The sequence below is a fragment of the Daphnia magna genome, linkage group LG8, assembly GCF_020631705.1.
Source record: "Daphnia magna isolate NIES linkage group LG8, ASM2063170v1.1, whole genome shotgun sequence".
NCBI classification, from domain to species: domain Eukaryota; kingdom Metazoa; phylum Arthropoda; class Branchiopoda; order Diplostraca; family Daphniidae; genus Daphnia; species Daphnia magna.
The window spans coordinates 6,661,942-6,683,449 of record NC_059189.1 but is presented as its reverse complement, the minus strand read 5'-3'; the positions used below and the strand labels follow the sequence as shown (position 1 = coordinate 6,683,449).

The following is a 21,508-nucleotide window of genomic DNA, read 5'->3' as shown; positions in this document are numbered from 1 at the left end:
AAATCAGAGTTCAGCCAAGTCATTTGACGGGCAGAAAGGGGAGTTTAGTCGCTTTAACAGTAAGCCGTTCTGTTTTAAGTGTGAGAAGGAGCATCGATTGGTTGAGTGTGAGGATTTTAAATCACTTTCCGTCGGGGAGCGTCTCACATTTTGCATGTGTCGACGTCTTTGCTTTTGCTGCTTTTCAATTAAGCATTCAGTTCGTGAATGCGACAGACGGAGGCTATGCAAGTATTCCGGTAGCGGTTACTATCATCATCAGTTGCTGCATGGCTCCACCAGAGTAGGCCGGTCGTCAGAGAAGGAGAGTGAAGAGAAAGCAAGACCTACGACAGCGATGAATGGTGCACCACAACGGGTAGCAATGGGTATCCTGCGACTACCAGTGATGGTCGAAGATGGCAGTTGGGTTTTAGCCAACATTTTTATCGACGAAGGAAGCGACTCGACTCTAATGCGCAGTGCGTTTGCCAAGGCCCTGAGGCTTCGTGGGCCACCTCAGTTTCTAACCGTGGATGGAGCCGTTGGAGTAATCACGCGTTATCGTTCGAAAAGGATCCAGTTTCGGGTTCAAGCCGCAGATGAAAAGTTCCTGTCTTTGGAAGGATCCACTATGAAGAAGGTGGCTAGTCCAACACCTGTGACAGACTGGCATAAGGAGAAAGCCCAATGGTCCCACCTAGCGAGTCTTCCGCTCGGGGAGACAGGAGGAGGAGTTGACATTTTAGTTGGATTAGATCACGCTCATTTAATAGCGGTCATTCAATCAAGAGTTGGAGCGGAGAAAGAGCCCATTGCCTCCAAGACGGCGTTCGGGTGGATCGTGCGAGGTTTTGTCGAAGGTCGAGTAAACGTCACATCCGTTCGGAGCTGCAAGATATCCGAAGGCACCTCGTTAGCCAATCACGCCGCGGAAATGCGTCGGTTTTGCGAAACGAAGACTATGGAACTGATCATCAGATTGGGTGTATCTCACCCGAGAACAAGCGAGCCCTCGAGATCGTCCAGGAGAAAACGAAACGATTAGAAGTTGGTTACGAGGTACCAATCATCTGGCGTGAGGGAGAGCCCAACTTAGACAGCAATCGTCAGATGGCGGAGAATAGATTTCGAAGCCAGTTGAGCCGTTTCAGACGTCAACCAGAGTTCGAGAAGGATTATCGAGCGGCCGTTGAGAAATACCTAGACCAGGGTTATGCCTCCCATGTTCCGGATCCAGCTAGCGCTCGGTACTTTCTAGCACATCACGGAGTATATAAAGGAAAGAAACTACGAGTAGTCTACGACGCCGCCGCTGCCTTCAAAGGGAAATGTCTGAATGACGCAATCATCAGTGGTCCAGCCTTGCAGCCATCATTGGCCGCAGTCATCACCCGTTTCCGTGAAGGAGAGATTGCCTGGGCCTCGGATATCGAGGCCATGTTCAACCGTTTTCGTCTTTCTAGCGAAGATCGTAACTACTTCTGCTTTTTGTGGCAGGAGTAGGACGCTGTTGAGCCAATTGTTTGTCGAATGGATCGACTCCCATTCGGAGTTAACTGTTCACCGTTTGTAGCTATCTACACAGTCCGTTGCATCTTAGAAGACGCCGGAGTGCCAGAAAATGTGATCCAGGCCGTCAAGGAGAGAATGTACATCGACGACTATTTGGGTTCCGCCTCATCCGTAGCAGAAGTAGTCGAGGAAGCCGTCGCCGTCAAGAATGCATTGAGCAGCTCAGATCTCAACCTCCAAGGCTGGATTTCAAATTCCAGTGATTTCCTGCGAGCAGTATCGAGAACGGAGCCGGCAACTGATCCAGCCTCTTCTCATCCACTCACGGGTGAAGGCACAGAAAGGGTGCTCGGAATCGTCTGGGATCCAAAGGCTGATCTGCTGGGATTCAAAGTGGACAAGATGCTAGATTCCGCGTTTTCAAGAGCTGATTTGGTCATTAAAGTGGCCAGCGTCTTCGACCAGTTGGGGACTGCATCGCCTTTTATCGTCAAGGCTAAGATCCGTTTGAGAGTTCTGGGTCTCAAAGGGCTCGGATGGACGGATTTGATCGCTGGTGACGACGAAATTTGGTGGAGAAACTGGTTTCTCTCTTTAGAGCAGCTCAACACGTTGAAGATGCCACGATGTCTATTTCCCGATCGAGTTAAGATCTCCATGGTTGAGCTTCACGCTTTTGGAGACGCTTCGGAGGAAGCTTAGGCTGCCGTTATTTACCTTCGTGTTGTCTACTCGGATGGACGGATCCTGGTGCGCCAAGTCAAGGCAGCCAATGAGATTGCACCGAAGAAAACTATTTCAGTTCCTAAATTGGAGTTGAATGCTGCGTTGCTGGGTGCTCACCTTCTTCGAACGGTTCATTCCATCCTCGAGCCAGCGGCGTTTTCTCTGGACGGATATCAGTACGGTCCGGAATTGGATCCGAGCGACCGCAACTTACTACCAAGTCTTTGTGAGCAATCGCGTCGGAGAAATTCAGACCATCACGGAGCCGGAAGAGTGGCGTTTTATTCCAGGAGTATTAAATCCAGCAGATCTCGCCACCCGTTCATCACTCGATGAACAGCCAACGCCGTCAGTATGGTTGAATGGGCCGGACTTCTTACTTCAATCAGAAGATAGCTGGCCAGTGGATCTTCCATGGATGGCCGTGACTGAAGAAATGCGCTCGAGCCGCTCATATTCTGCTGCCGTTAAGAGGGATGCGTGTCTTTGGAAGGAGATTCGAATAGGACCCGACGAAATTCCAGCCCTAGCCAAGCTGGACGAGAAATACCAGGAGCTGGTCAAGGCGGTTCAGTCGGAGGTATACGAAGAGGAGTTGTATCGTCTCAAGAGGGGCAAACAGTTCCACTCTACTTCCAGTTAGCTGGCCTTGGCTCCTGTTCTCGGTCCAGATGGCGTGTTATGGCTTGGAGGACGTGCTGGGCGCGCAAAACTACCGTATGACCAGTTGCATACACCTCTACTTCCCGGAAGCCATCCATTTACCGAAAGGATCATCATCCCCTTCCATGAACACCTCAAGCATGTTGGTACGGACTTCCTCCTCTCTTATATTCGCCAGCATTTCTGGATCACAAGCTGGCTAGAAGCAGTGAAACGAATCAGACGGGATTGCTTTATTTGTCGGAGACCCCGGGCGCAGCCTGGCGAGCAATTGATGGGAGATCTTCCTGATTCGCGATTGGATTCCGGTTCTCTCTCCTTTACACGGACTGCTGTCGATTTGTTCAGTACGTTTGAAGTTGGTCTCGTTCGGAATCGCACGGCCAAGCGATGGGGTGTGCTGTTTACGTGTATGGTCACACGTGCAGTCTTTCTAGAGCTTGTTCCATCTTTTTCGACTTCAGACTTCCTTCTGGCACTGAGGAAGTTCATCTCTTTGTATCGAAAGCCAGAAGTCATGCATTCCGACAATGGAACTAACTTTGTCGGTGCTGAACGAGAGTTACGAGAAGCAGTGGAGAAGATGTATGCGGATGAAGCCCTTCCGAAGTTCCTGAAGGAAGTCAGCATAAAATGGACGTTTCAGCCAGCCCGGACCCCACATTTTGGGGGAACGCACGAGTCACTGATCCAATCCACCAAGAAGGCCCTGTACAACGCCTTAAAGAAAGAAGGGAACAAATTTCGATACCCAACAGAAGATCTATTCCGCACGTTGCTGTATGAGGTAGCCGGACTTATAAATACCCGGCCGTTGACTTACGCTAGCTCTGATCCGGAGGATTTTCGTCCGCTCACTCCGAACGATTTCCTAAATCGGCCGCCGACGTCAAATACGCCAGCTGGATCCTTCGACGATGCTTCGCCTTGAGAGCACTATCGCTACATGCAACGGGTGCTAAATTTGTTTTGGAGTATGTGGAAGACTGTATATTTGCAGTCATTGGCTGCACGGAAGAAGTGGAAGATCAAGCGTCCAAATCTGGAGGTGGGCGACGTCGTATTGGAGATTAACAAGAATTTTCGGCGTGGTGAGTGGAGTATTGGAAACGTCACCAAGGTATTCCCAGGCGCAGATGGATGTGTTCGAGGTGTTGATATCCAACTCCCAACCGGGATCTTTCGTCTAGGGATAACTGAACTCTGCCTGCTAGAATCCAGCTCGTCTGTCCAGCCGGACTCGGGGGAGAAAGAATCGGCGAAAACCGCATTGCTCCGATCTGGCAACGTTTAATTGTATTTTGCGCCTTTCTTTATCTCTCCTCCCTTCTTTTTCTCTCTCGGTCAGTCTTATCACCCTTTTTGTCGTCTGCTGAAAGCGTGGTTCGCATGAGCAAACGCATAGTCTCTGTTCTCTGACAGATTTTCTGGTTTCTATCTTTGCGGTTATTTGATGTCATTTAGTGATATTTCTATCATTGCATCAGGTATGATAATTCATTGTCCGTATTATGTGTCCTTGAATCTAAATCAATTTGTTTATTCAGTTGAAATCTTTCGTGATTATATTTGGCCTGTGATTGTGAGACATTGTGATTCATGTCCTTTCTTCACATCATTGGTAATGTTCACATATCGTTATGACCTGTGCATCTTTCTAATTCAATGTTTCCTTTACCAGGTTGATCTGTCATCTTTCCAACTTATGCGAGTGATCATCACTCTTTCTTTCTGTTGTGTATGTGTGTCCTGTTATTTACCAGGTATTACGCATCATGATTTTCTTCCCTTTCACTATTCTAACTAATTCTCTTATTAGGAACCTTCAACTTCAAAGAATATTACACAACATTTCGTCACAGACTTTCTAGTCCAATACTGTCAGCTGCTCGCAACAGCTGACCCAACTCGCAATCATTTTCAGGTTCTCGTCTAGTGAGAACAATATATTTTGCTTTCTCTATGTATTGCAGCGAATTCCTCCCTTTCAGGCCCGGAAACAGGCTCCTAAATATCGCAGCAAACTCCAAAAATTGATTTAAAAAAAGGCATTTCATAAAAACAACTTCCGCTTATTCTAGAGGAATTAAAAATAAAGGCCAACGAAAGCAATGGTATTATTATTGTATTATTTTAGTATGATTTCCATGAAAATTTAGCCTACGTTAATGCAAACGGTCTTGATTTTTCAGAAAAACTCTTCTTTTTCAATTGGCCACTCTCTTATGAACGAGGGGATTTAGAAGGCACTTACCTTCACATTAAACGAATTGAAAGAAGAATTGCTCTGATTGCAAGTAAGTTATTTGTAAGCACAAGAAATGTGCAATTATTTAATTCATATTACTAGCTTATAGGTACTTCAAAAGAACGTATAAGAATGCGTGAGCGTAGCCAAAAGCAAAGCAAAATTACTTATTTCTCAAATCAATGAAGCGGTGAAAGATTGCCGTGAAAGGAAAACATTGTCTATGTCTAAAGAATTCGATAGTGAAATAGACAAATGGGGTGAAATTTCGGAAAGTAATTTTTATGACGTTGTCTTCCCATGGGAAACGGATGGAAGTAATTACTTTAGATACTATCATGGTCTGATACTATTATGAATTGCCACTAATTTTCTACTCTCATAACATATAGTCATATCCCGTGAAAATTTCGATCTAATCAATACCTGGATGCTGATGCAGCGTTACGAGGAAGAAATAATTCAAGTGGAAGAAGAAATGATTAATTATTGCGATGCTTTGACAAACCAAAAATAGAAATTAGAAAAGGAAATGGAATCCATGAAACTCTTGTCGGATCCATTGTCAAGTAGTTCGTGGCAGATATTTTCTGCTTTCACGTGAATTGGCTAATTTGAAGGAAAAAATTACCAAGTCAGTCTTTTGCTTTAAGAATTTGGAAGACGACGATCATACCAATAGCTCCTCCAGTTCTTCAGATGAAGACGAAAATCAGCAAGACTCGCCAGCTGACAAGGAATAGTTCGAGCGAGAATAGCCTACTTGATGTGTATGATTAGAAATGCCAATACATTTTTTAACTATAGCCCTAATACTCTTTCTGTGGTTTTTTCCTCTGCTTTATTTATGCAAGATTTACTATTGCTTAATATTTAATAAAATAATTATTATTGGCAATGATAAATCTAAGCAGATTTTTCGGGGTGTTGCGTGAATGAATTGTGAAAGAATTGAAAAATGAATTTCGACACAATTATACGTCCAAAACTAAAAGGTTTCATAAAAATGAATAGCAAATAATAATGAAACAAAATTTTTTCATTTAATCGATCAAGCGCAGTATTGGACCTTTGCGACAAAACGCTAAAAATTTGTTTGATTTTGAATTTTTTTTCCTTTTCCATATTTTTTCACGAAATTCGCCCTTCCGTGGGGGAGGAAGGGCCAAAAACAGACATTTTTGGGTACGTTGTTTGGTTTCTAATATACACCAACCTAAACAGAAAATATATTTTTGAGATTCTTTATTATCTCCAGCACGTTTTGATATGATATTTTACTTCGATTTTTATAGTTTAAGAACCACAAATTACAATTAAATGTACCCCCCTTGGCCCCTTCCCGGCATCCATTGCGCCGGCCATTTTGATGAGGCTCGTAATTCAAATTTGAATTCTAACTTTTACTTATTATTATTCCAACGTATAAAATTACCAAATATGTATGTAAACACAAGTACATTTTAAAGAAAAACTCAATGTGTTTTAAAGAGTAAGCATTAAGTGTTTACATGAAGAAGTTGCCAGTTGGTTTCTCCATAAGACGCTGCAGCCGCAGCAGACCAACTTCGACACAAATGAGATTTTCGCATTTGTGGAGAACGAACAACGTAGGATGTTTTACTGCTCTATTGACAATGAATCACAACTATAAAGTAGTAGTCAAACAAATGAAGTTCAAACAAGGTCTTAATAACAAATTTACAACCAATTGTATACCTTCGTTAAGTTGACATAAAATCTCAGCATCCACTTCTAGGAGAGATCTTTTGTTTGCTTTTGTTAATATTTGAATAAAATGACGAGATCTCTAGTTCTCTAATGCTCATAGTCTCAGAACTCATACTAATCAGAATTTGAACTTTGAAATGTAGTTTCAGAGACACGTATGGCACTAGCTGTACCTACAGTCCTACACTATCGAGTGGAAGAATTTTGGGGCATTGCCAGATTAGTTCATTTGGGGTATGACATGTCCCAAAAATAAAAAGGTGTCGGGAAAAAGGCCACTTTTTCAAAGAAATTTAACCATTTTAACCGTTTAAAAATTATCGGTTAACCACGGTTAACAAAAAAAAATCTTAAACGGTTTAACCGGTAAAATGAATTAAACGGTGGTTAACCGGTTAGGAACGGTTAAGCGCACACCTTTGGTTGAGTACAGACATGGAACTTCCCACGGAGTAGTGTACAAAAACAAACAAATCCATAAACGTGCTTTGCGGGGGCTGTACTAATTTTAAAAAAAGTGCGCCATGTGGTTAAATTTCATTTATTATTTAAAAATAGTTAGAAATGAAGTACAGAGCCGCAAAAGATAACAAAAAATGTGCCGTTCTCTTAACTTTAACATTTTTTCCCCCAGACTGTCTTGTTACCCATTTTTTGCTAAAAAAAACTGAAAACTCGGGTTCTTCCATAAGAGCCCACGTTAAAGTTGTCATTTCATTTGAAGCATCACCTTTGGGAGGGGCGACTTACGCCGAGCTCTGTTTCAGTACACTACTGTAAAGTATCCTGCACAAAATTCTGAACACTGATTTAATTTTTTAAAGCCAACCATTGGCGGGGTAAAGGGTCTTTTGTTTGTTTTTCTTTAAGAGGGAGGGTAGACGGGGTGATGGACACATAGGGCAGGGTTGGGTAAGTCTAGAAATTTTTTTTATGCCTTAAGGCATTACGCTTTAAGGCAAATAACAGGTCGGGACATTTTTGCAACCCCCAGGGTGATGTGTTTTTTTTTAACGTCAGTTGGGAATGTTGGATTTAGGCTGTGTAATATTCCTTACCCAAAATTAATTACACAACTGCCTGTGCACAATTATGTCAATACAGATGGCATATGTGTAGAGACTCTGATTGCGACACCGGAGATCAGAGTTCGATTCCCGATAAGGTATTGCGATATATTTGGTATCTTTATAATATTCTTCATTCGAACATGCTGGGAATATATTTTTTTTTACGAAGTAAATTATAATTTTTTAAGTTATTTAATAAACAAAGAAAAGCACATATTGCTCGATGAAAATTTGTTTTGTATATGAACGAGAATTTCTCGTAAGGTATTAACTACTATAATTTATTTTCTCATCTGAAATCGAACACGGATCTCCAGCATCACATTAAGAAAGGATACACCTACGCCATTGACAACGACGTAAACATTCACAGGCAGCTGGGACATAAGCTAAATTGTTTCGGTAAGCAACATTTCCAAGCCCCAGCCCTAAATTTCCAACTGTCGTTTAAAAAAACACACCACCCTGGGGGTTGCAACCCACATAACACAAGGCAGTCCGTCGGATGTCCGACAGATGTCGGGGTCGGATGTTGAGTACATCTTTTTGATATCCTCCGGACAGCCCGATATCCGATTTGGATGTCCGGCGGATGTATTTTTTTTTGGTTTTGACCGCCCTAAACAGCGCCGTCAGACATTCTAAGGATATCCGAACGGGCTTTCATTTGGCTATAAATATGACATGTATTGGACATCTATTCATGAAAAAACATTAGGCTATACCAGGATTCGAACTCGGGTCTCCCGCATCACAGTCGAATCTTATTCCACTGTGCCAACCTACAGATATATTATGTATCATTTTCGAACAATACAATCGAATTGTTGTAAAACCCTTGAGCTTTTTCGATAACAAATCACATACAGGATTTTTAAGAAGTCAAGATGATGTCGAACTTAGGTTAAACCAGAGGTATATAAATTGAAATTAAACAATTTATGCTAAATATTTTTTGAATTTTAAACTTCAGCATGATTTATTAAGTTTAAAGTAGTTTTTTATTATTTGAAATTATAATCCTATCATAAGTATACTTGCTTTTAATATTATTAGATGCCGAATAATATTTATTTTCTGTGAGTTACTTTTCAATGGCTTGGTTCCCGTAAGCTAAACGGAAAGCTTGTGCAAACAAACTCACGACTTTCATATATTTTATTCATTTTTTGTAATAAATTTTAAAATAAACCATCCGGCAAATAGATCATTACTCCTTTATTTTTTAAATTTTTCATTTTAAATGCTGGACTTCAAATAAAAATACGTTCAAGGGAAAAATTTGAACACGGTTAAGTTTTCCCCCTCTCAAGAAATTTTGACAAATAATAATGAAACTTAGTGATCGGCCCCAATTAGTTCTAATTGAGTTAACCGCCCCGCACCGATAAAGTGCATTCGGGGTTGAAATGAGGTGCCACTTTTTCAACCGGGGCGGTGCGGGGAAAAATTTGAGGTTAACCCATTGCCCCGAAGCAAAAGAAAAAAAATGCCGTTCTTCCGGTTTCAGAGTAAAAATCGGGGCAAGCGGGTAGAACGAGCTATTATCGGGGTTGTTATCGGATAGATCGGGTGAAACAGTCAATCGATAATGTTTTTTGCATTGATGAATCGATTGATTTCAATCCAATTCATTGCAAACCCCAATTGAATTCGGGGAGAAGAGTTTTCCACCCTGACCCACGCCTCGATGGCCCGAAATGAGAAACCCGATTTGCAAAAAAGCGCCCCGATTGGCTCGAGGCCGATCCTTAAATGAAACAATTGAAAATCTTTTTGGCTGTTGGAAGGAGGTCCGTAGAATATAATTTTCGCACATCCATTGCACTTCCAAGGTGACTAGCCGACGGACATCCCTGGAACTACCCATTGAGTACATAGATATCTAACGGATGTTCGGCCATGATTCGGACATCCGACGGCAGAAATGTGCTATATGGGAAAAATGTCCTAACCTGTAACTTGCCTTAAAGCGTAATACCTTAAGGCATTTTTTTTTAGGTCTAGACTTACCCAACCCTGCCCTGTCGTGTCCATCACCCCGTCTACCCTCCCCCTTAAAAAAACAAAAAACCCGCTACCCTGCAAATAGGTAGCTTTAAAAAATTAAATCGGTGTTCGGATTTTTGTGCAGGATACTGTACCTGTACCGTCAAATCTCCTTAGATAGAGCAAGGCCTACTTAATGCTTAATGACTGTAAACTCGTATACCTCCTATGGCGGTGACGCGTTACCTAACAACAACTAATCAGAGGAAAAACAAGGGTTATGACGACACAATCTGGCGCTCGCTACTGCTACTGCTTCGAAAACCTAAATACAAGATTAAGCAAAAACAGGTTTTCCTTGTATTTTTTTATTAAGAGTATCTTAGAATCCTTAACTTTTAGTTAAAGAATTCCAGTAAGTGTAAAAAATAACCTCTTTGAAAAAGGTTTGTGTCCACAAAGTAATATTTTCATCATTACCTTTCACCATTTGAATAAAATTTTGCATCGGTATTAGCATGGTGGTTAATGACTCTGTCTAGAAAATTATAGATATGAGTATGTCGGTTCAAGTCTATATTATGTCATGTTATCAATGTGAGTAAAATTTTTTATTTTATCTCTATTTGAAAATGTTTAATCCGTTTATATATTTTTTTCCTAAGTGATTAATTCAATTAACTACAAGAACAAGAAAAACATTTTTCATTAACATGATAATAAGACTTATATATTTTTAACATACTACTTTTTTCTTTTTAACAACTCAATTGCCATATTGCTGTCAAACTAGCACACTTTTCATTTCAATAATTTGATTTCCTTTTGTTTGATCTTTATTCATATGTTTATGTAGGCTAACTATAACAAGTGTTAAAGTTTTTTGGGGGGTATTTTTCCACGAGGCTATAATTGCGAGCGCCAGATGGTGTCGTCGTAACCCTTGTTTTTTTGTCTGATTGGCTCTTACTAGGGAACGCCTACCCGCCATAGGAGGTATTTGAGTTTACAGGCCTTAAGCATTAAGTAGGCCTTGGATAGAGCGGCTACGAGCAGTTGTTTATACTTCGTGACTGAATCGTGATACAGCCACTGTTTTCAAAAACCAAGATGGTCGATGATCATATCGTTGCAGTTGGAAGCTTAAACGACTGTGAATTATTGGTAGAAAAATTCTCCCTTTTAGCAAAAACTAATCTTAGTTTTGCAAACTTTGCACTGATATGGAAAAAGTCAAATTTTGAATTGATATTTTGGTACGTCAAAAGATTGGTTGGATGCATCAAAATTCCTTTTTTTCCCCTTTTTCTCGTCATTAAATTTTGATCTATAAATATATTTTATTTTTTATTTTTTATTTATATTCATCATAGTGGACGGAGTTCTGATGAACTCCCTCAGCTTGCCAGTGAGCTCTTGGAGATAGCAAAAACTATTGTTTTGAATACCAGCCACACATTTGAGTCAAGAGTTGGTGGACTCTATCTGATGTATGGATTTTATTTTACCCAGCAATCTAAGTATGTTATGATAAATATTTATACTGGGAGTGTTGTAACTTGGCTTTCCTTTTAGATCCAAGATCCGCTTTACATTGTGTGAATTCCAAGAATTTATGATGTTTGTAATTGAACTGAAGGAACGGGATGTTCTGGAAGCCCAGTTTATTTTTTATAAACTATTTCTCAGCAAAGCCTTTTTATTTTGTACTTCTAGCACACCCAACAAGGTACTTGTATTATAGGATAATAATTATCTGGCTCTATAGGAGAAAGCTTATTTTTAAAAAACAAAAAAAATTTATGCCTTGTTAAATCCACAGCGCCAGTTAGAGGAAGAGGTTGACCATGGGAATAATGTGATTGATTATGAATGTAGATTAATTGACTGTGAAGGTTTATCTATGAACAGCCTCACAGATGTTGATATCTTGCACACAAAGTACGAAGAAGTTAAAACTAATTTACCAGGTATCACATTTCCTTTGATTTTTCCTCAAAAACATTGAAAGAGATTTTGAAAACTGGTTTAAATAAGGTTTTGTCACTGAAAATTCTTCATCTGCTGCTTCAAACAAAAATTTCCCTAGTGAACTAAGGACAACATTAGATTTGCTCAAGTCAGAAATTCTGAAGAGTAATGGATGTAATATTAAACGTGGGAAATCAGTGATTAGCTCTGAAGTAGAAGAGAATCAAGGTACTGTTCATAACTTATTTTGTTTCTTTTGGTATCTTACAGTTTTCACATCATTTGCAGGAGTAATTCGTAGAAAAATTGTTAACTCGTCATTTCAGTCGCAACGCTTATCACGCCGTCTGCCGGGAAGTGGTAGATCAGACGAAAGTGCTCGTAGAGCATTATTGTCGAGGTCGCCAAATTCATAAAACAGCATCATATTCTTACCATTATTTACCGATTTACACATCGGTAAATCCTACATACCAGGAAAGGTTGTAGCGTTATGCAGGGAAAAACCCGTTTACCAATCCCTCCCATTGGAAGCAAGATCAAGGAATTCCAGGAAAATAAACCATACAAACTCAGTTGCAAGGGCGAGTTAAGGAGGTGGAGAAATCTGATTTTGTATTCCTTCCGCGCATTAAGCAAAATAAACAAGAAAAAAAATAAATCATGAATTTTATCGGCCATGAACTTCAATAACCGTATTTTCTGTTTAACGCATTTTTCCCATCGCCACTCTGTTCTTCCGGTGGTATCCACATGTCGTACTTAGAATCATCCGAGCCACCGTAATGGGAGTTCAGGTTACCGCTTAACTTTGTGGTTTCCGTCCACTGCTATGGAAAGAGAAATTATAACCAATTACTTAAAATCTAATGGAAACATTTCTGTCAAATCTACCTCTGGCCCATTTCGTCCAATTTTATTCTTCCTTCGTTTTCTAATCACTAAACCAATTTTTTCGCTATCGCCAGGCACTTCACTTAAGCCAGCTTCATTTTTTAGTTTTTCTTCCTTAGGTTCTTGAATTATTTCAGACATATGTAGTTCAGTGACTACGCCATCTTGCGAATTCAGTGTAACTCCATGCGCTTTCAAATCTCCCGCAACAGGGATACTTTTCTTCTCGTAACTTTTTCCCGAGTCAACTCTGCCTTCACGTTGGTTACGTAACGACGCCTCACGTACAGTTTTTGTTTGATTGGCCACCATGTTTGAAGCCGGTAGTTTAGAGGCATCAATAATAGCAGGGCGTGCGATATCAAGTAAAGTTTTCAATCTCAATTCTTCTTTCTGAAGTAGAACAAGTTTTTGCTACGAAGAAATGCAATTGAATAATTTGTTAAAGATCATTTAAAAACATTTCAAATCTTACTCGAAGAGCTGCCGCTGACGTTTTATTGCTTAATTCGTAGGTCTGTAGCGCTTCTAGATAGGTGTCCACATCATCTGCATCAATTTTGTCTGGCTTGCGTGTCTGCGCATTCATTTGAGTTAAGGTCTGTTGGGTTTTGAGGACCTCGGTGGCTACAGCTTTGTACTTAACTGACTATTCATAGTAATAATAATAAAAATAATAATAATAATAATAATAATAATAAAATTAAAAAATTAATAACACAAAAAAATTTAAATTATATAAAAAAGCAAATAAAATTAAATAAAATAATAAAAATACATGATCTTGTGATGACATCACAAAATCTTACGTGATGTAAGATTAAGTTAACCGTTAACTTACCAAACTTTCGTATGTCTCAACAACATCCGACATTTGGCCTTTCATTCTCGCTTGTCTCTTCCTTTCTGCAGCCCCAGTTCGATCAAGAAATGTGTCTTCGTCACTGGAATAATAATCTTCATCGTACTGTCGCTTTCTTCGACGTACCTTGCTCTCTAGGAAAGAAATAAGCTTTAACACATTCTGCGCAAATTCAATGTTAAAGTTTTTGTACCATGTTTAGCCTGCCGTAGCAATCCGTGACGGTCAAGTATGCGACAGGCTTCTAAGGCACATTGAACTACGGCTTCTTTTTTCTTTCCACCTTTAACCGACGCTTCCGCAACGATAGGTGCTCCATTAGTGGAGTCAATTGGTAACTCAACACGACAAATGAAATGGGCATAGTTTTTTTCTTCAACCTATATCGAAAAAAGAGAGAAATGTTTTAATCAGCTATGTAGAAATGGTGGTGTAATAAGGCAAAAAATAAAAAAAAATTTTTATTGGCCCTGATGGACAATAGATATACCCTGTATTCAAGTTCATAGCCTTCTCTTTCAAACCAGCCACGAAGGGTTTTCTTAGGATCGTCCAAGTATACGTTTTCATCAACTTGAACATCATCAGTTATGGAAAATGGATTTTCAGCTAGAGGGTTTTCATCTTCAGCATCTTCTCCCATGCCCCAGTTAATACCAGTGCTTGTGGAGGGTGGCACACTAGCAGATAAAACACCAATATTGTCTTCAGTTGACATTTCACAGTCAATTTTTTCAAGAGCTAATTCTCTTTTTAATTTCAGTTCTTTAAGTTCAGTAACACTAAGTTCTGAAATAGCTTCTTGATCTTCTTCTGGGCCTTGAAGTATAAATAATCTTGAAGAAACTCCAAATCTGAAAACATGGCCAGTATGCACACGACAGTACACTTTGGGGGGAATCTGTTGTTTATTTAGGAATGTTCCATGAGTACTTCCAAGATCAAACAAAAACCAACCAGTGCCATCTTTCTCATTTTCATTTTTGTATTGTAAAATGGCATGATACCTGGCATAGTTGAATGTTGATTAACAATCATTCATGCTTAAATGTTCTTTTAGATAACTACCTGGAGATTGATGGATGCTGTAGAACAAAATCACATGCTGGGAGTCGACCAAATACAAGAAATGGCTTTTTTCTAGTTTTGATGTCTTCACACTGCAAGATTACACCATCCTTAAGAACTTCAATCATGTATGGCAAAGGGCAAACAGTGGATGTTGATGGGACTACATAGTTCAAGTTCAAGGGCTTTGTTTGTACTGAACATGATGTATTGTTTTCAATCTGAATAACTGATTCTGATTTTTGCACACAAACCTCCGAGCCTGTTTCCTTATCTGCGTTCACATAACTTGTTTCGGAAGATAGTGTTTGCTTCGATGAATTTTTGTTTTTACCACATGCTTGTTCAGTATCAGACTTTGGGCGCGAAATGTTCACTCCTGGTCTTTTGCCTACAACAACTGGTTTTTTAAATACTGGAGTATTAGTTGTATTTCTTTCAGTACACTTAAAAACTTCTGCAACATCATCCATTTCGGATGTTGGTGAAGTGATTCCACAATAATAATAACACAAAACTAAGGGTGTCCTAAAATACGAAAGCGAAACGCGAAACGTTTTTCGACTAAAACGCGAAACTTAATGCGGAACCAAAATCTTTGTTTCGCGGTTTAGACTTTAGACGCTTTAGACCTTTTAGCAAAATATGCTAAACTGCGAAACACCGTAACAGAGAAGTTCCTCGAAAGCAGGCGAAACGTTGACAGTGTTCTGTCGAATAGAGTAGCAAAACATCCAGGGATGCGCGTTCTCCACAAATGCGAAAATCTCATTTATGCCAATGTTGGTCTGCTGTGGCTAGGGCTCGGCCCCGATCAACTTTGATCAGGGCAGCCCGCGGGTCGTAAAAAAAAGAAGCGATTTTTTTGGTGCTGGGTTTTGGATTTGTAAACTCTGAGCGGGGCGAGGGCCGAGATTTGGTCGCCCCGATCCGCCCCGTCACTCCCTGCAAAATTTGACCAGACGAAAAATTTGTTCGGAATTTTTAAATAAGCCAATCAAATTCATTCATCATTTTTGGTCTACCAGCCCTACTATCTACTGGGGAGTATTGAGTATACAGAGAACATACAGAGAAAATTATGATTTGTGCTTGCGCCACCAGGGGCGCTGGGATCAATTTCAAGTGCTCAGATTTTTTTCTTTAAGCACAGCTAGATTTTTCGTATTAAAAAAATAAAATAAAAAATAATTGTTTTTTATAAGAAGAAAATATTTAATCTGTTTTGATTGTTGCCTTAATGTATAAGTTATATTATATTATACAGTATAACAAAAAATTCACAGACATTCTTTTAGTTGTTGTTATACATTACAGCAACAAACAAAACAGATTAAATTCATTCTTCTTATGATAAAATAAAATCAAAAAATTTTTTTTTTTAAAACGAATAATCTAGCTGTGTTTAAAGGAAAAAAATCTGAGCACTAGAAATTGATCCCAGTGCCCCTGGTGGCGCAAGCAAAAATCTTAATTTTCTCTGTAAAACATTTGAGTGTAACAACTTTAGGGTATAGGGAAGCATTTTTTTAGTTCAAATAATTCAAAAACATGCACTATATTCTAATAGAGTAAAGAAAAACGCGTCGTTTGGCATAAAACAATTAATTTAAGGATGTTTTGAAGTATTTTATTTATATTTTGGGAAACGTCGGTATTAACATGGCGTTTATGGGGAGAAAAGTGGTGTACCTAATCATGTGAATGATACTTTAGCGCCCTGGGTGTAACTTCTGCAATTTTTTCATGTTAAGATAACTTTTAGAGCACTTTCTCTTCTGATAGAGGATAAAAGAAAAAAAAATTTAGTCCTTATCAGTAAAAAGATATTCAAGTTTTCCTAAGATCCGTAGCGCCATAAGAATGCACTAAAAAACGCGGGTGTACCTTATCGTTTGGTGGGTACTGTACATATATTGTCATAGGTCAGACAGAGTTAGTGAGTCAGATACTTGACATTCGACAATGAATTAGACGAAGCTATTAGCAAATGGCGACTAACTTGTCCGTTGTCTTTCTCCTTCGTACGAACAGAATTTGTTGAATAATGGCGAAGAATAAAAATTTCTAAGACTGCAGTAGGGTCTGAAAATAAAAGACCAAATATTCGATCGACTTCGGTGTTATCAGATACAGTGCCGGTCCAGTTATAGAACCGGCCTGTGCGTGGTTTTATAACTGAATGGTTCTATAACCAAGCACCGGATCTTAGTGCCACCTATCGTCGGTTCTTTCATCGCTAAAACTTTGACGGTCTTAGAATGTAAGTGCACATAGCACAGTGGTAATGCTGTTGGTATTACGCATCAGACGCAGAGAAAAGTAACACAATGACCAATTTTTTCTATTGTATTTGGTATGAATAACTTTACCGCCTATTATTATTAGTTAGGTCATTGAACGTAACGTAAGTACAACATTGCCGAAAAAGATAAAACCCATTACAGTAATATTTTTTTGCATGTTTTAAAAGGCAAAACCCATTCATTTCCGCCATAAAAAATCGATATAGTTCATAATACGGCCAACGGTGGCGCTGAAACACGGCAAAGAAAAATCGGTTCGATAACCGAGCCGGTTCCATAGCTAGGCGGTTCTATAACTGGACCGGCACTGTACCAGTCTGGAATTGCAAAATCTCAGTGATGAAGACAATGACGATGTTGAACCACAACCATTTCGGTATATCAAGAATGAGTCTCAGCCCTGAAACCGTAGAAGCCTTATTATGTCTGCGCTCATGGTACAGAGCAGGATTGCTAGAAAATGTGAATGTCGATGTATTTATTCGTGAAATCGAGAATGCGAGTGTTGATGACATTGATGATGAAGAACTAACTTACGCTCACATGCAGTGTAATTCGTTGTTTGTAGGTTGAAAAAAGCTTTGGTAATGTGATGACGCCACATCTGGCAACACGGCACCCATACCCCCAAGCCTGAGGTGCCCAAGGGAGGAGCCCTCGCGCGGGGAGTCCCCTTTCGCCCCTGTTGTGTAATGGTCATGTCTACTCTCCCGGATTCCAATACAGATTGTATTCTCACTTCTTCACAGGTAATACAACTTCTCTCGTAGAACAAATCATAGTTTGTAGTAAAGGACGTGTTAAACCCTTGGTAAACCCGCGGGGCGAACCCAGGTCAGAGCGTGGGACGAACCCGCCGGGTAGCCCGCAAGAACCCGATAAAGATCGGGGCATGAATCACTTGCCCCACGCCCCGGAGGTGCGAGAAATAAAAAGAGTAAACCCACCCCGATCACCAAAAAGTAACCCCGATCAACGCGGGGCAAGCCCTAGCTGTGGCTGCAGCGTCTTATGGAGAACCAACTCCTTCACGTTAAATAATAAGTTTTAGTAACTATAATTTAGATTTCCCCCCTTTTCTTTGTTACAACGGAGTACGTTATTCATTCCTTTATTCCGTAAATTTTATTCCTAGGCCCAATTCTATCTCAACATTGTCTTCATCAGTAAACTGATACAGATCCGATTCCGTGTTGGTCAAAAACGGATCCCCCAAGTGGTGGAGAATGGATTCCTTTCCGTTCTTTGACGCTGTAGTCACATGAAGGGAAAAGCATTTTGCTACTCCCTCCCTGCTTCAGAATCGGATTCGTTTCAGTTAACCGATTTTTCAAAAAACAGCGCTTTTACTAAACGGACCCGTTTCCGTTCTAAGATTAAAATTTTTAACGGATTCGTTTCAGTTTAGTATCAGCTTGTTTTACTAATAAATAAACGGAAACGTTTTCGTTCAATGTTGACGTAAATCCTTTTTTTATTTATGTATTTTTTTTAAATTTTTTTTTTGCCTTTTTTAAATTTTCGGTAATGTCATCCTGGCAAAACTGCCATTTATTTTGCTTTTTGATCCGCACGAGACCAGTATTAATCTATGTGTTTTTATCGTTGTCCTGTCGGTTCCGAGGTCGGTGGCTGGAGACTGAGTCACAACTCATAAAATTCGTTAAAAGAAGACATGCTTCCCAGTGAATGCATATGTTGCAATTTATTGAAAAAAAATGTTGTCCGATTCAATGAATATGTGACAAAGAAAAATTCAAATGACTCGTTTAATTGTTTTTGCAAAACTTCTATTCCTATTATTCGTACGAGATCAGTATATTAAGACATAATAGTAATTTTATGTCAAAGTGAAACCCTGATATATGTGTAATCGTGTTAATATCATTCAGCTGTCGGAGGCTTGGTGGAATCATAATGAGCATTTTAAGTGAAAACATTCTTCTTAGTGAATGCGCATAGCGTTTATTGGGTGACTGACAGATTCAAATAAACAAGGGGGAAAAAAGTTTAAATTAGTTGTTTAAATTATATGTTAAAAAGAAATCAACATCTTAGTTGTACAAGGAGTTCAGTAGGCTAGGGCCTAGAAGTGTTGCTGTGCACTACTCTAACCTCATTGACTTCCTACATATTGTTACGAAATCAGGGGATCTCAGGCATAGAAAAGAACACAAATAAGTCTCAGTAGCTCGATCTTTATTTTCCTGACAAAACCAAGCGAGTCCTACCCGGCCACACCACACCGTGTCAGCCTGGACTCGCCCCACCGGCCATACTTGTGGTATTCCGGCTCCTCACACATACACAGAATACTGGTCATGTATATGACATTCCAGTTACCAGCAATTACACATATGCGATTCAAACAATAAACACAGCGAAGACAGACAGACAAAGTAGGATACTCACACACGAAAATCACATGAGTTAGCCTGGCTATTAGAAAGAGTACCGAGCTCGAGTTCGTCGTCTTAGTTCAAGGTGGCACACAAGAGTGCCCTCAAATCATTCCAAAGGGAAAACAAAGGACTCCAACTCAACGTCAGAGAGACGTGAAAGACCAAAAAGGACTCACTCGACGATCCTATATCGTCGAGTTCCGTCGAATAAGGTGAAACAGATACAAGTAAATAGGGAAGCAAAAAGGGGGGTGATTCCGGGGAATCCATCGAGGTGTGAACGTCGACAAAGTCGGCGATCATAACACGGCCTCTCCTGACTCGAGTTTTTCGACCGAAAACCGAAACCGAAATGAATTAATTAGATAACACAAATTTGACATATTTTTAGGCTTCCGTTGGCCCTAAGGATGGCCAATCTACTTCGTTCGGGGTTTTGAATAACTTTAGTTGATTGACATGTGCAGGGAAACGATGCCACATCTTTTTCCGAGCAGCTGGAAGAGTTTCAACAAGATAAATTAGGGATGACCTTTTTTCGGCGATTTGGAACGGACCAATAAACTTGGGCAACAATTTTTGAGTCAATTGAGGGAAACGTAGGGTTCTTGCTACCAATACGGTGTCTCCAACCGAGAATTGTGGTGATTTTTTCCGTTTTTTATCGTGCCGTTCTTTGACCTGGCGTTGCTGAACGACGAGTCTCCATTGGATTTTCTTTCTGAGGCGTGTAACACGATGCAGGAAATGTTGAAGACTTTCTTTGTCCTCAGGAGGCCAGGGAAACTGCCGTTCACTAGGAAACTCTGGTTGTCTTCCATACACAATTTCAAACGGAGAAGCTTTAGTACTCTCTTGTTTTGCCGTGTTAATGGCTAGTGTTGCATGAGTAATCTTGGCATCCCAATCAGAGTGAGTGATGTTCACGAATGGTTTGAAGTCCATTACTAATCATCGATTGATTCTTTCTACCTGACCATTGGACTGATGATGTTCCGTTGTGATGAAAGAATTATTGATTCCCCACTGCTGCAGTTGATTCTGAAGAAGTTTCGCCGTAAAACCAGTTCCGCGGTCAGTGATGATACGATGAGGATATCCATGTTGTGCAATCACCTCCGTTTCCAGAAACGTTCGAATGAGAGCGGCAGCCGTACTGGCTACTGGTTTGGCAATCACCCATTTTGACAGGTAATCAATGGGCACTAGGAGATACCGATTACCACTGGTAGTTAGTCGGAAAGGACCGAGGTGGTCTATTCCTATCAACGAAAACATCCTTGTTGGTGGTGGAATAGGATGAAGCTTGCCAACAGGAGTCGATGTCTTACTCTTATTCTTTTGACAGAATGAGCACGCAGCCACGTATGACTTTACACTAAGGGAGAGTCCTGGCCACCAATAGTTCCTGCTGACTTTTTCTGTGGTTTTGGCAATACCAAAATGTCCGCTGTCTGGTGTATCATGGCAATTACTAAGAATTCCCCGTCGTAGCAGTGAAGGTACGACCAGCCGAAATTTTCTTTGATGGGCATCGCCTTTCCTGTAGAGTACACCGTTTTTCAAAACAAACTTATCCAAGGTTTCGTTGCTTTGCCCGTCGTCTGGTCGTAGGCCTTGTAGTTGCAAGAGTGGCTCTCGAATAGTGCTGTCGCCCTGTTGCCATGCCGCTAGTTCCTCTTTTGAATAATTGTGATAGTTACAGACATCTCTTAATACTTCGGGAAAAGATGGATCATTCCCAGCCACTGGGTGACGAGAAAGAGCGTCGGCGACTTTGTTTTCGGTTCCTTAAAAGGAACCGAAAATGCTCTATGGAGAAATTGAATTCTTGTAGGATCAGAACCCAGCGGGCCAATTTTCCCCGAATGTCTTTTTTCTGTGACAACCATCGGACGACATTGTTATCTGTCTTGACTGTAAACACTTGGCCGTATAGGTAATGACGTAATTTAGTCAATGCCCACACGAGAGCCAAGCATTCCAACTCATTAGAATGGTAATTAGCTTCCGCCGAAGTCAGCCTACGACTAAGATAAGAAATAGGATGAAATTCATTTGTGGTAAGATTGGCTTGCATTAGA

At 40.3% G+C, this 21,508-nt stretch overlaps 4 protein-coding genes across 6 annotated transcripts; 3 read left to right on the top strand and 1 right to left on the bottom strand.

Annotated features, from left to right (window-relative positions):
* The first annotated feature begins 364 nt into the window (after positions 1-364).
* LOC116929557 lies at positions 365-2,196 on the top strand. The gene is made up of 3 exons (XM_032936819.2): positions 365-847; positions 961-1,453; positions 1,568-2,196. The coding sequence occupies exons 1-3, from the start codon at positions 365-367 to the stop codon at positions 2,194-2,196; spliced, it is 1,605 nt and encodes a 534-aa protein (XP_032792710.1).
* Positions 2,197-3,400: 1,204 nt separating this feature from the next.
* On the top strand, positions 3,401-3,814 carry LOC116929556. The gene has a single exon (XM_032936818.1). The coding sequence runs from the start codon at positions 3,401-3,403 to the stop codon at positions 3,812-3,814; it is 414 nt and encodes a 137-aa protein (XP_032792709.1).
* A 7,156-nt stretch (positions 3,815-10,970) lies between these two features.
* LOC116929623 lies at positions 10,971-12,553 on the top strand. 2 transcript variants are annotated; one of them, XM_032936893.2, is made up of 6 exons: positions 10,971-11,177; positions 11,295-11,441; positions 11,497-11,650; positions 11,708-11,891; positions 11,959-12,120; positions 12,181-12,553. In XM_032936893.2, the coding sequence occupies exons 1-6, from the start codon at positions 11,032-11,034 to the stop codon at positions 12,306-12,308; spliced, it is 921 nt and encodes a 306-aa protein (XP_032792784.1). In that variant the 5' UTR covers positions 10,971-11,031; the 3' UTR covers positions 12,309-12,553. The 2 variants fall into 2 exon arrangements, with proteins under 2 accessions (XP_032792784.1, XP_032792786.1); XM_032936895.2 differs by having other exon boundaries at positions 10,973-11,177; positions 11,744-11,891.
* LOC116929622 (kanadaptin) lies at positions 12,482-15,426 on the bottom strand. Of its 2 annotated transcripts, none has more exons than XM_045177553.1 (7): positions 14,717-15,426; positions 14,139-14,655; positions 13,842-14,028; positions 13,628-13,782; positions 13,262-13,435; positions 12,787-13,200; positions 12,482-12,719 (listed from the first exon to the last, which is right to left on the bottom strand). In XM_045177553.1, the coding sequence occupies exons 1-7, from the start codon at positions 15,187-15,189 to the stop codon at positions 12,579-12,581; spliced, it is 2,061 nt and encodes a 686-aa protein (XP_045033488.1). In that variant the 5' UTR covers positions 15,190-15,426; the 3' UTR covers positions 12,482-12,578. The 2 variants fall into 2 exon arrangements, with proteins under 2 accessions (XP_045033488.1, XP_032792783.1); XM_032936892.2 differs by having other exon boundaries at positions 12,482-12,722; positions 14,717-15,425.
* Positions 15,427-21,508: the final 6,082 nt, after the last annotated feature.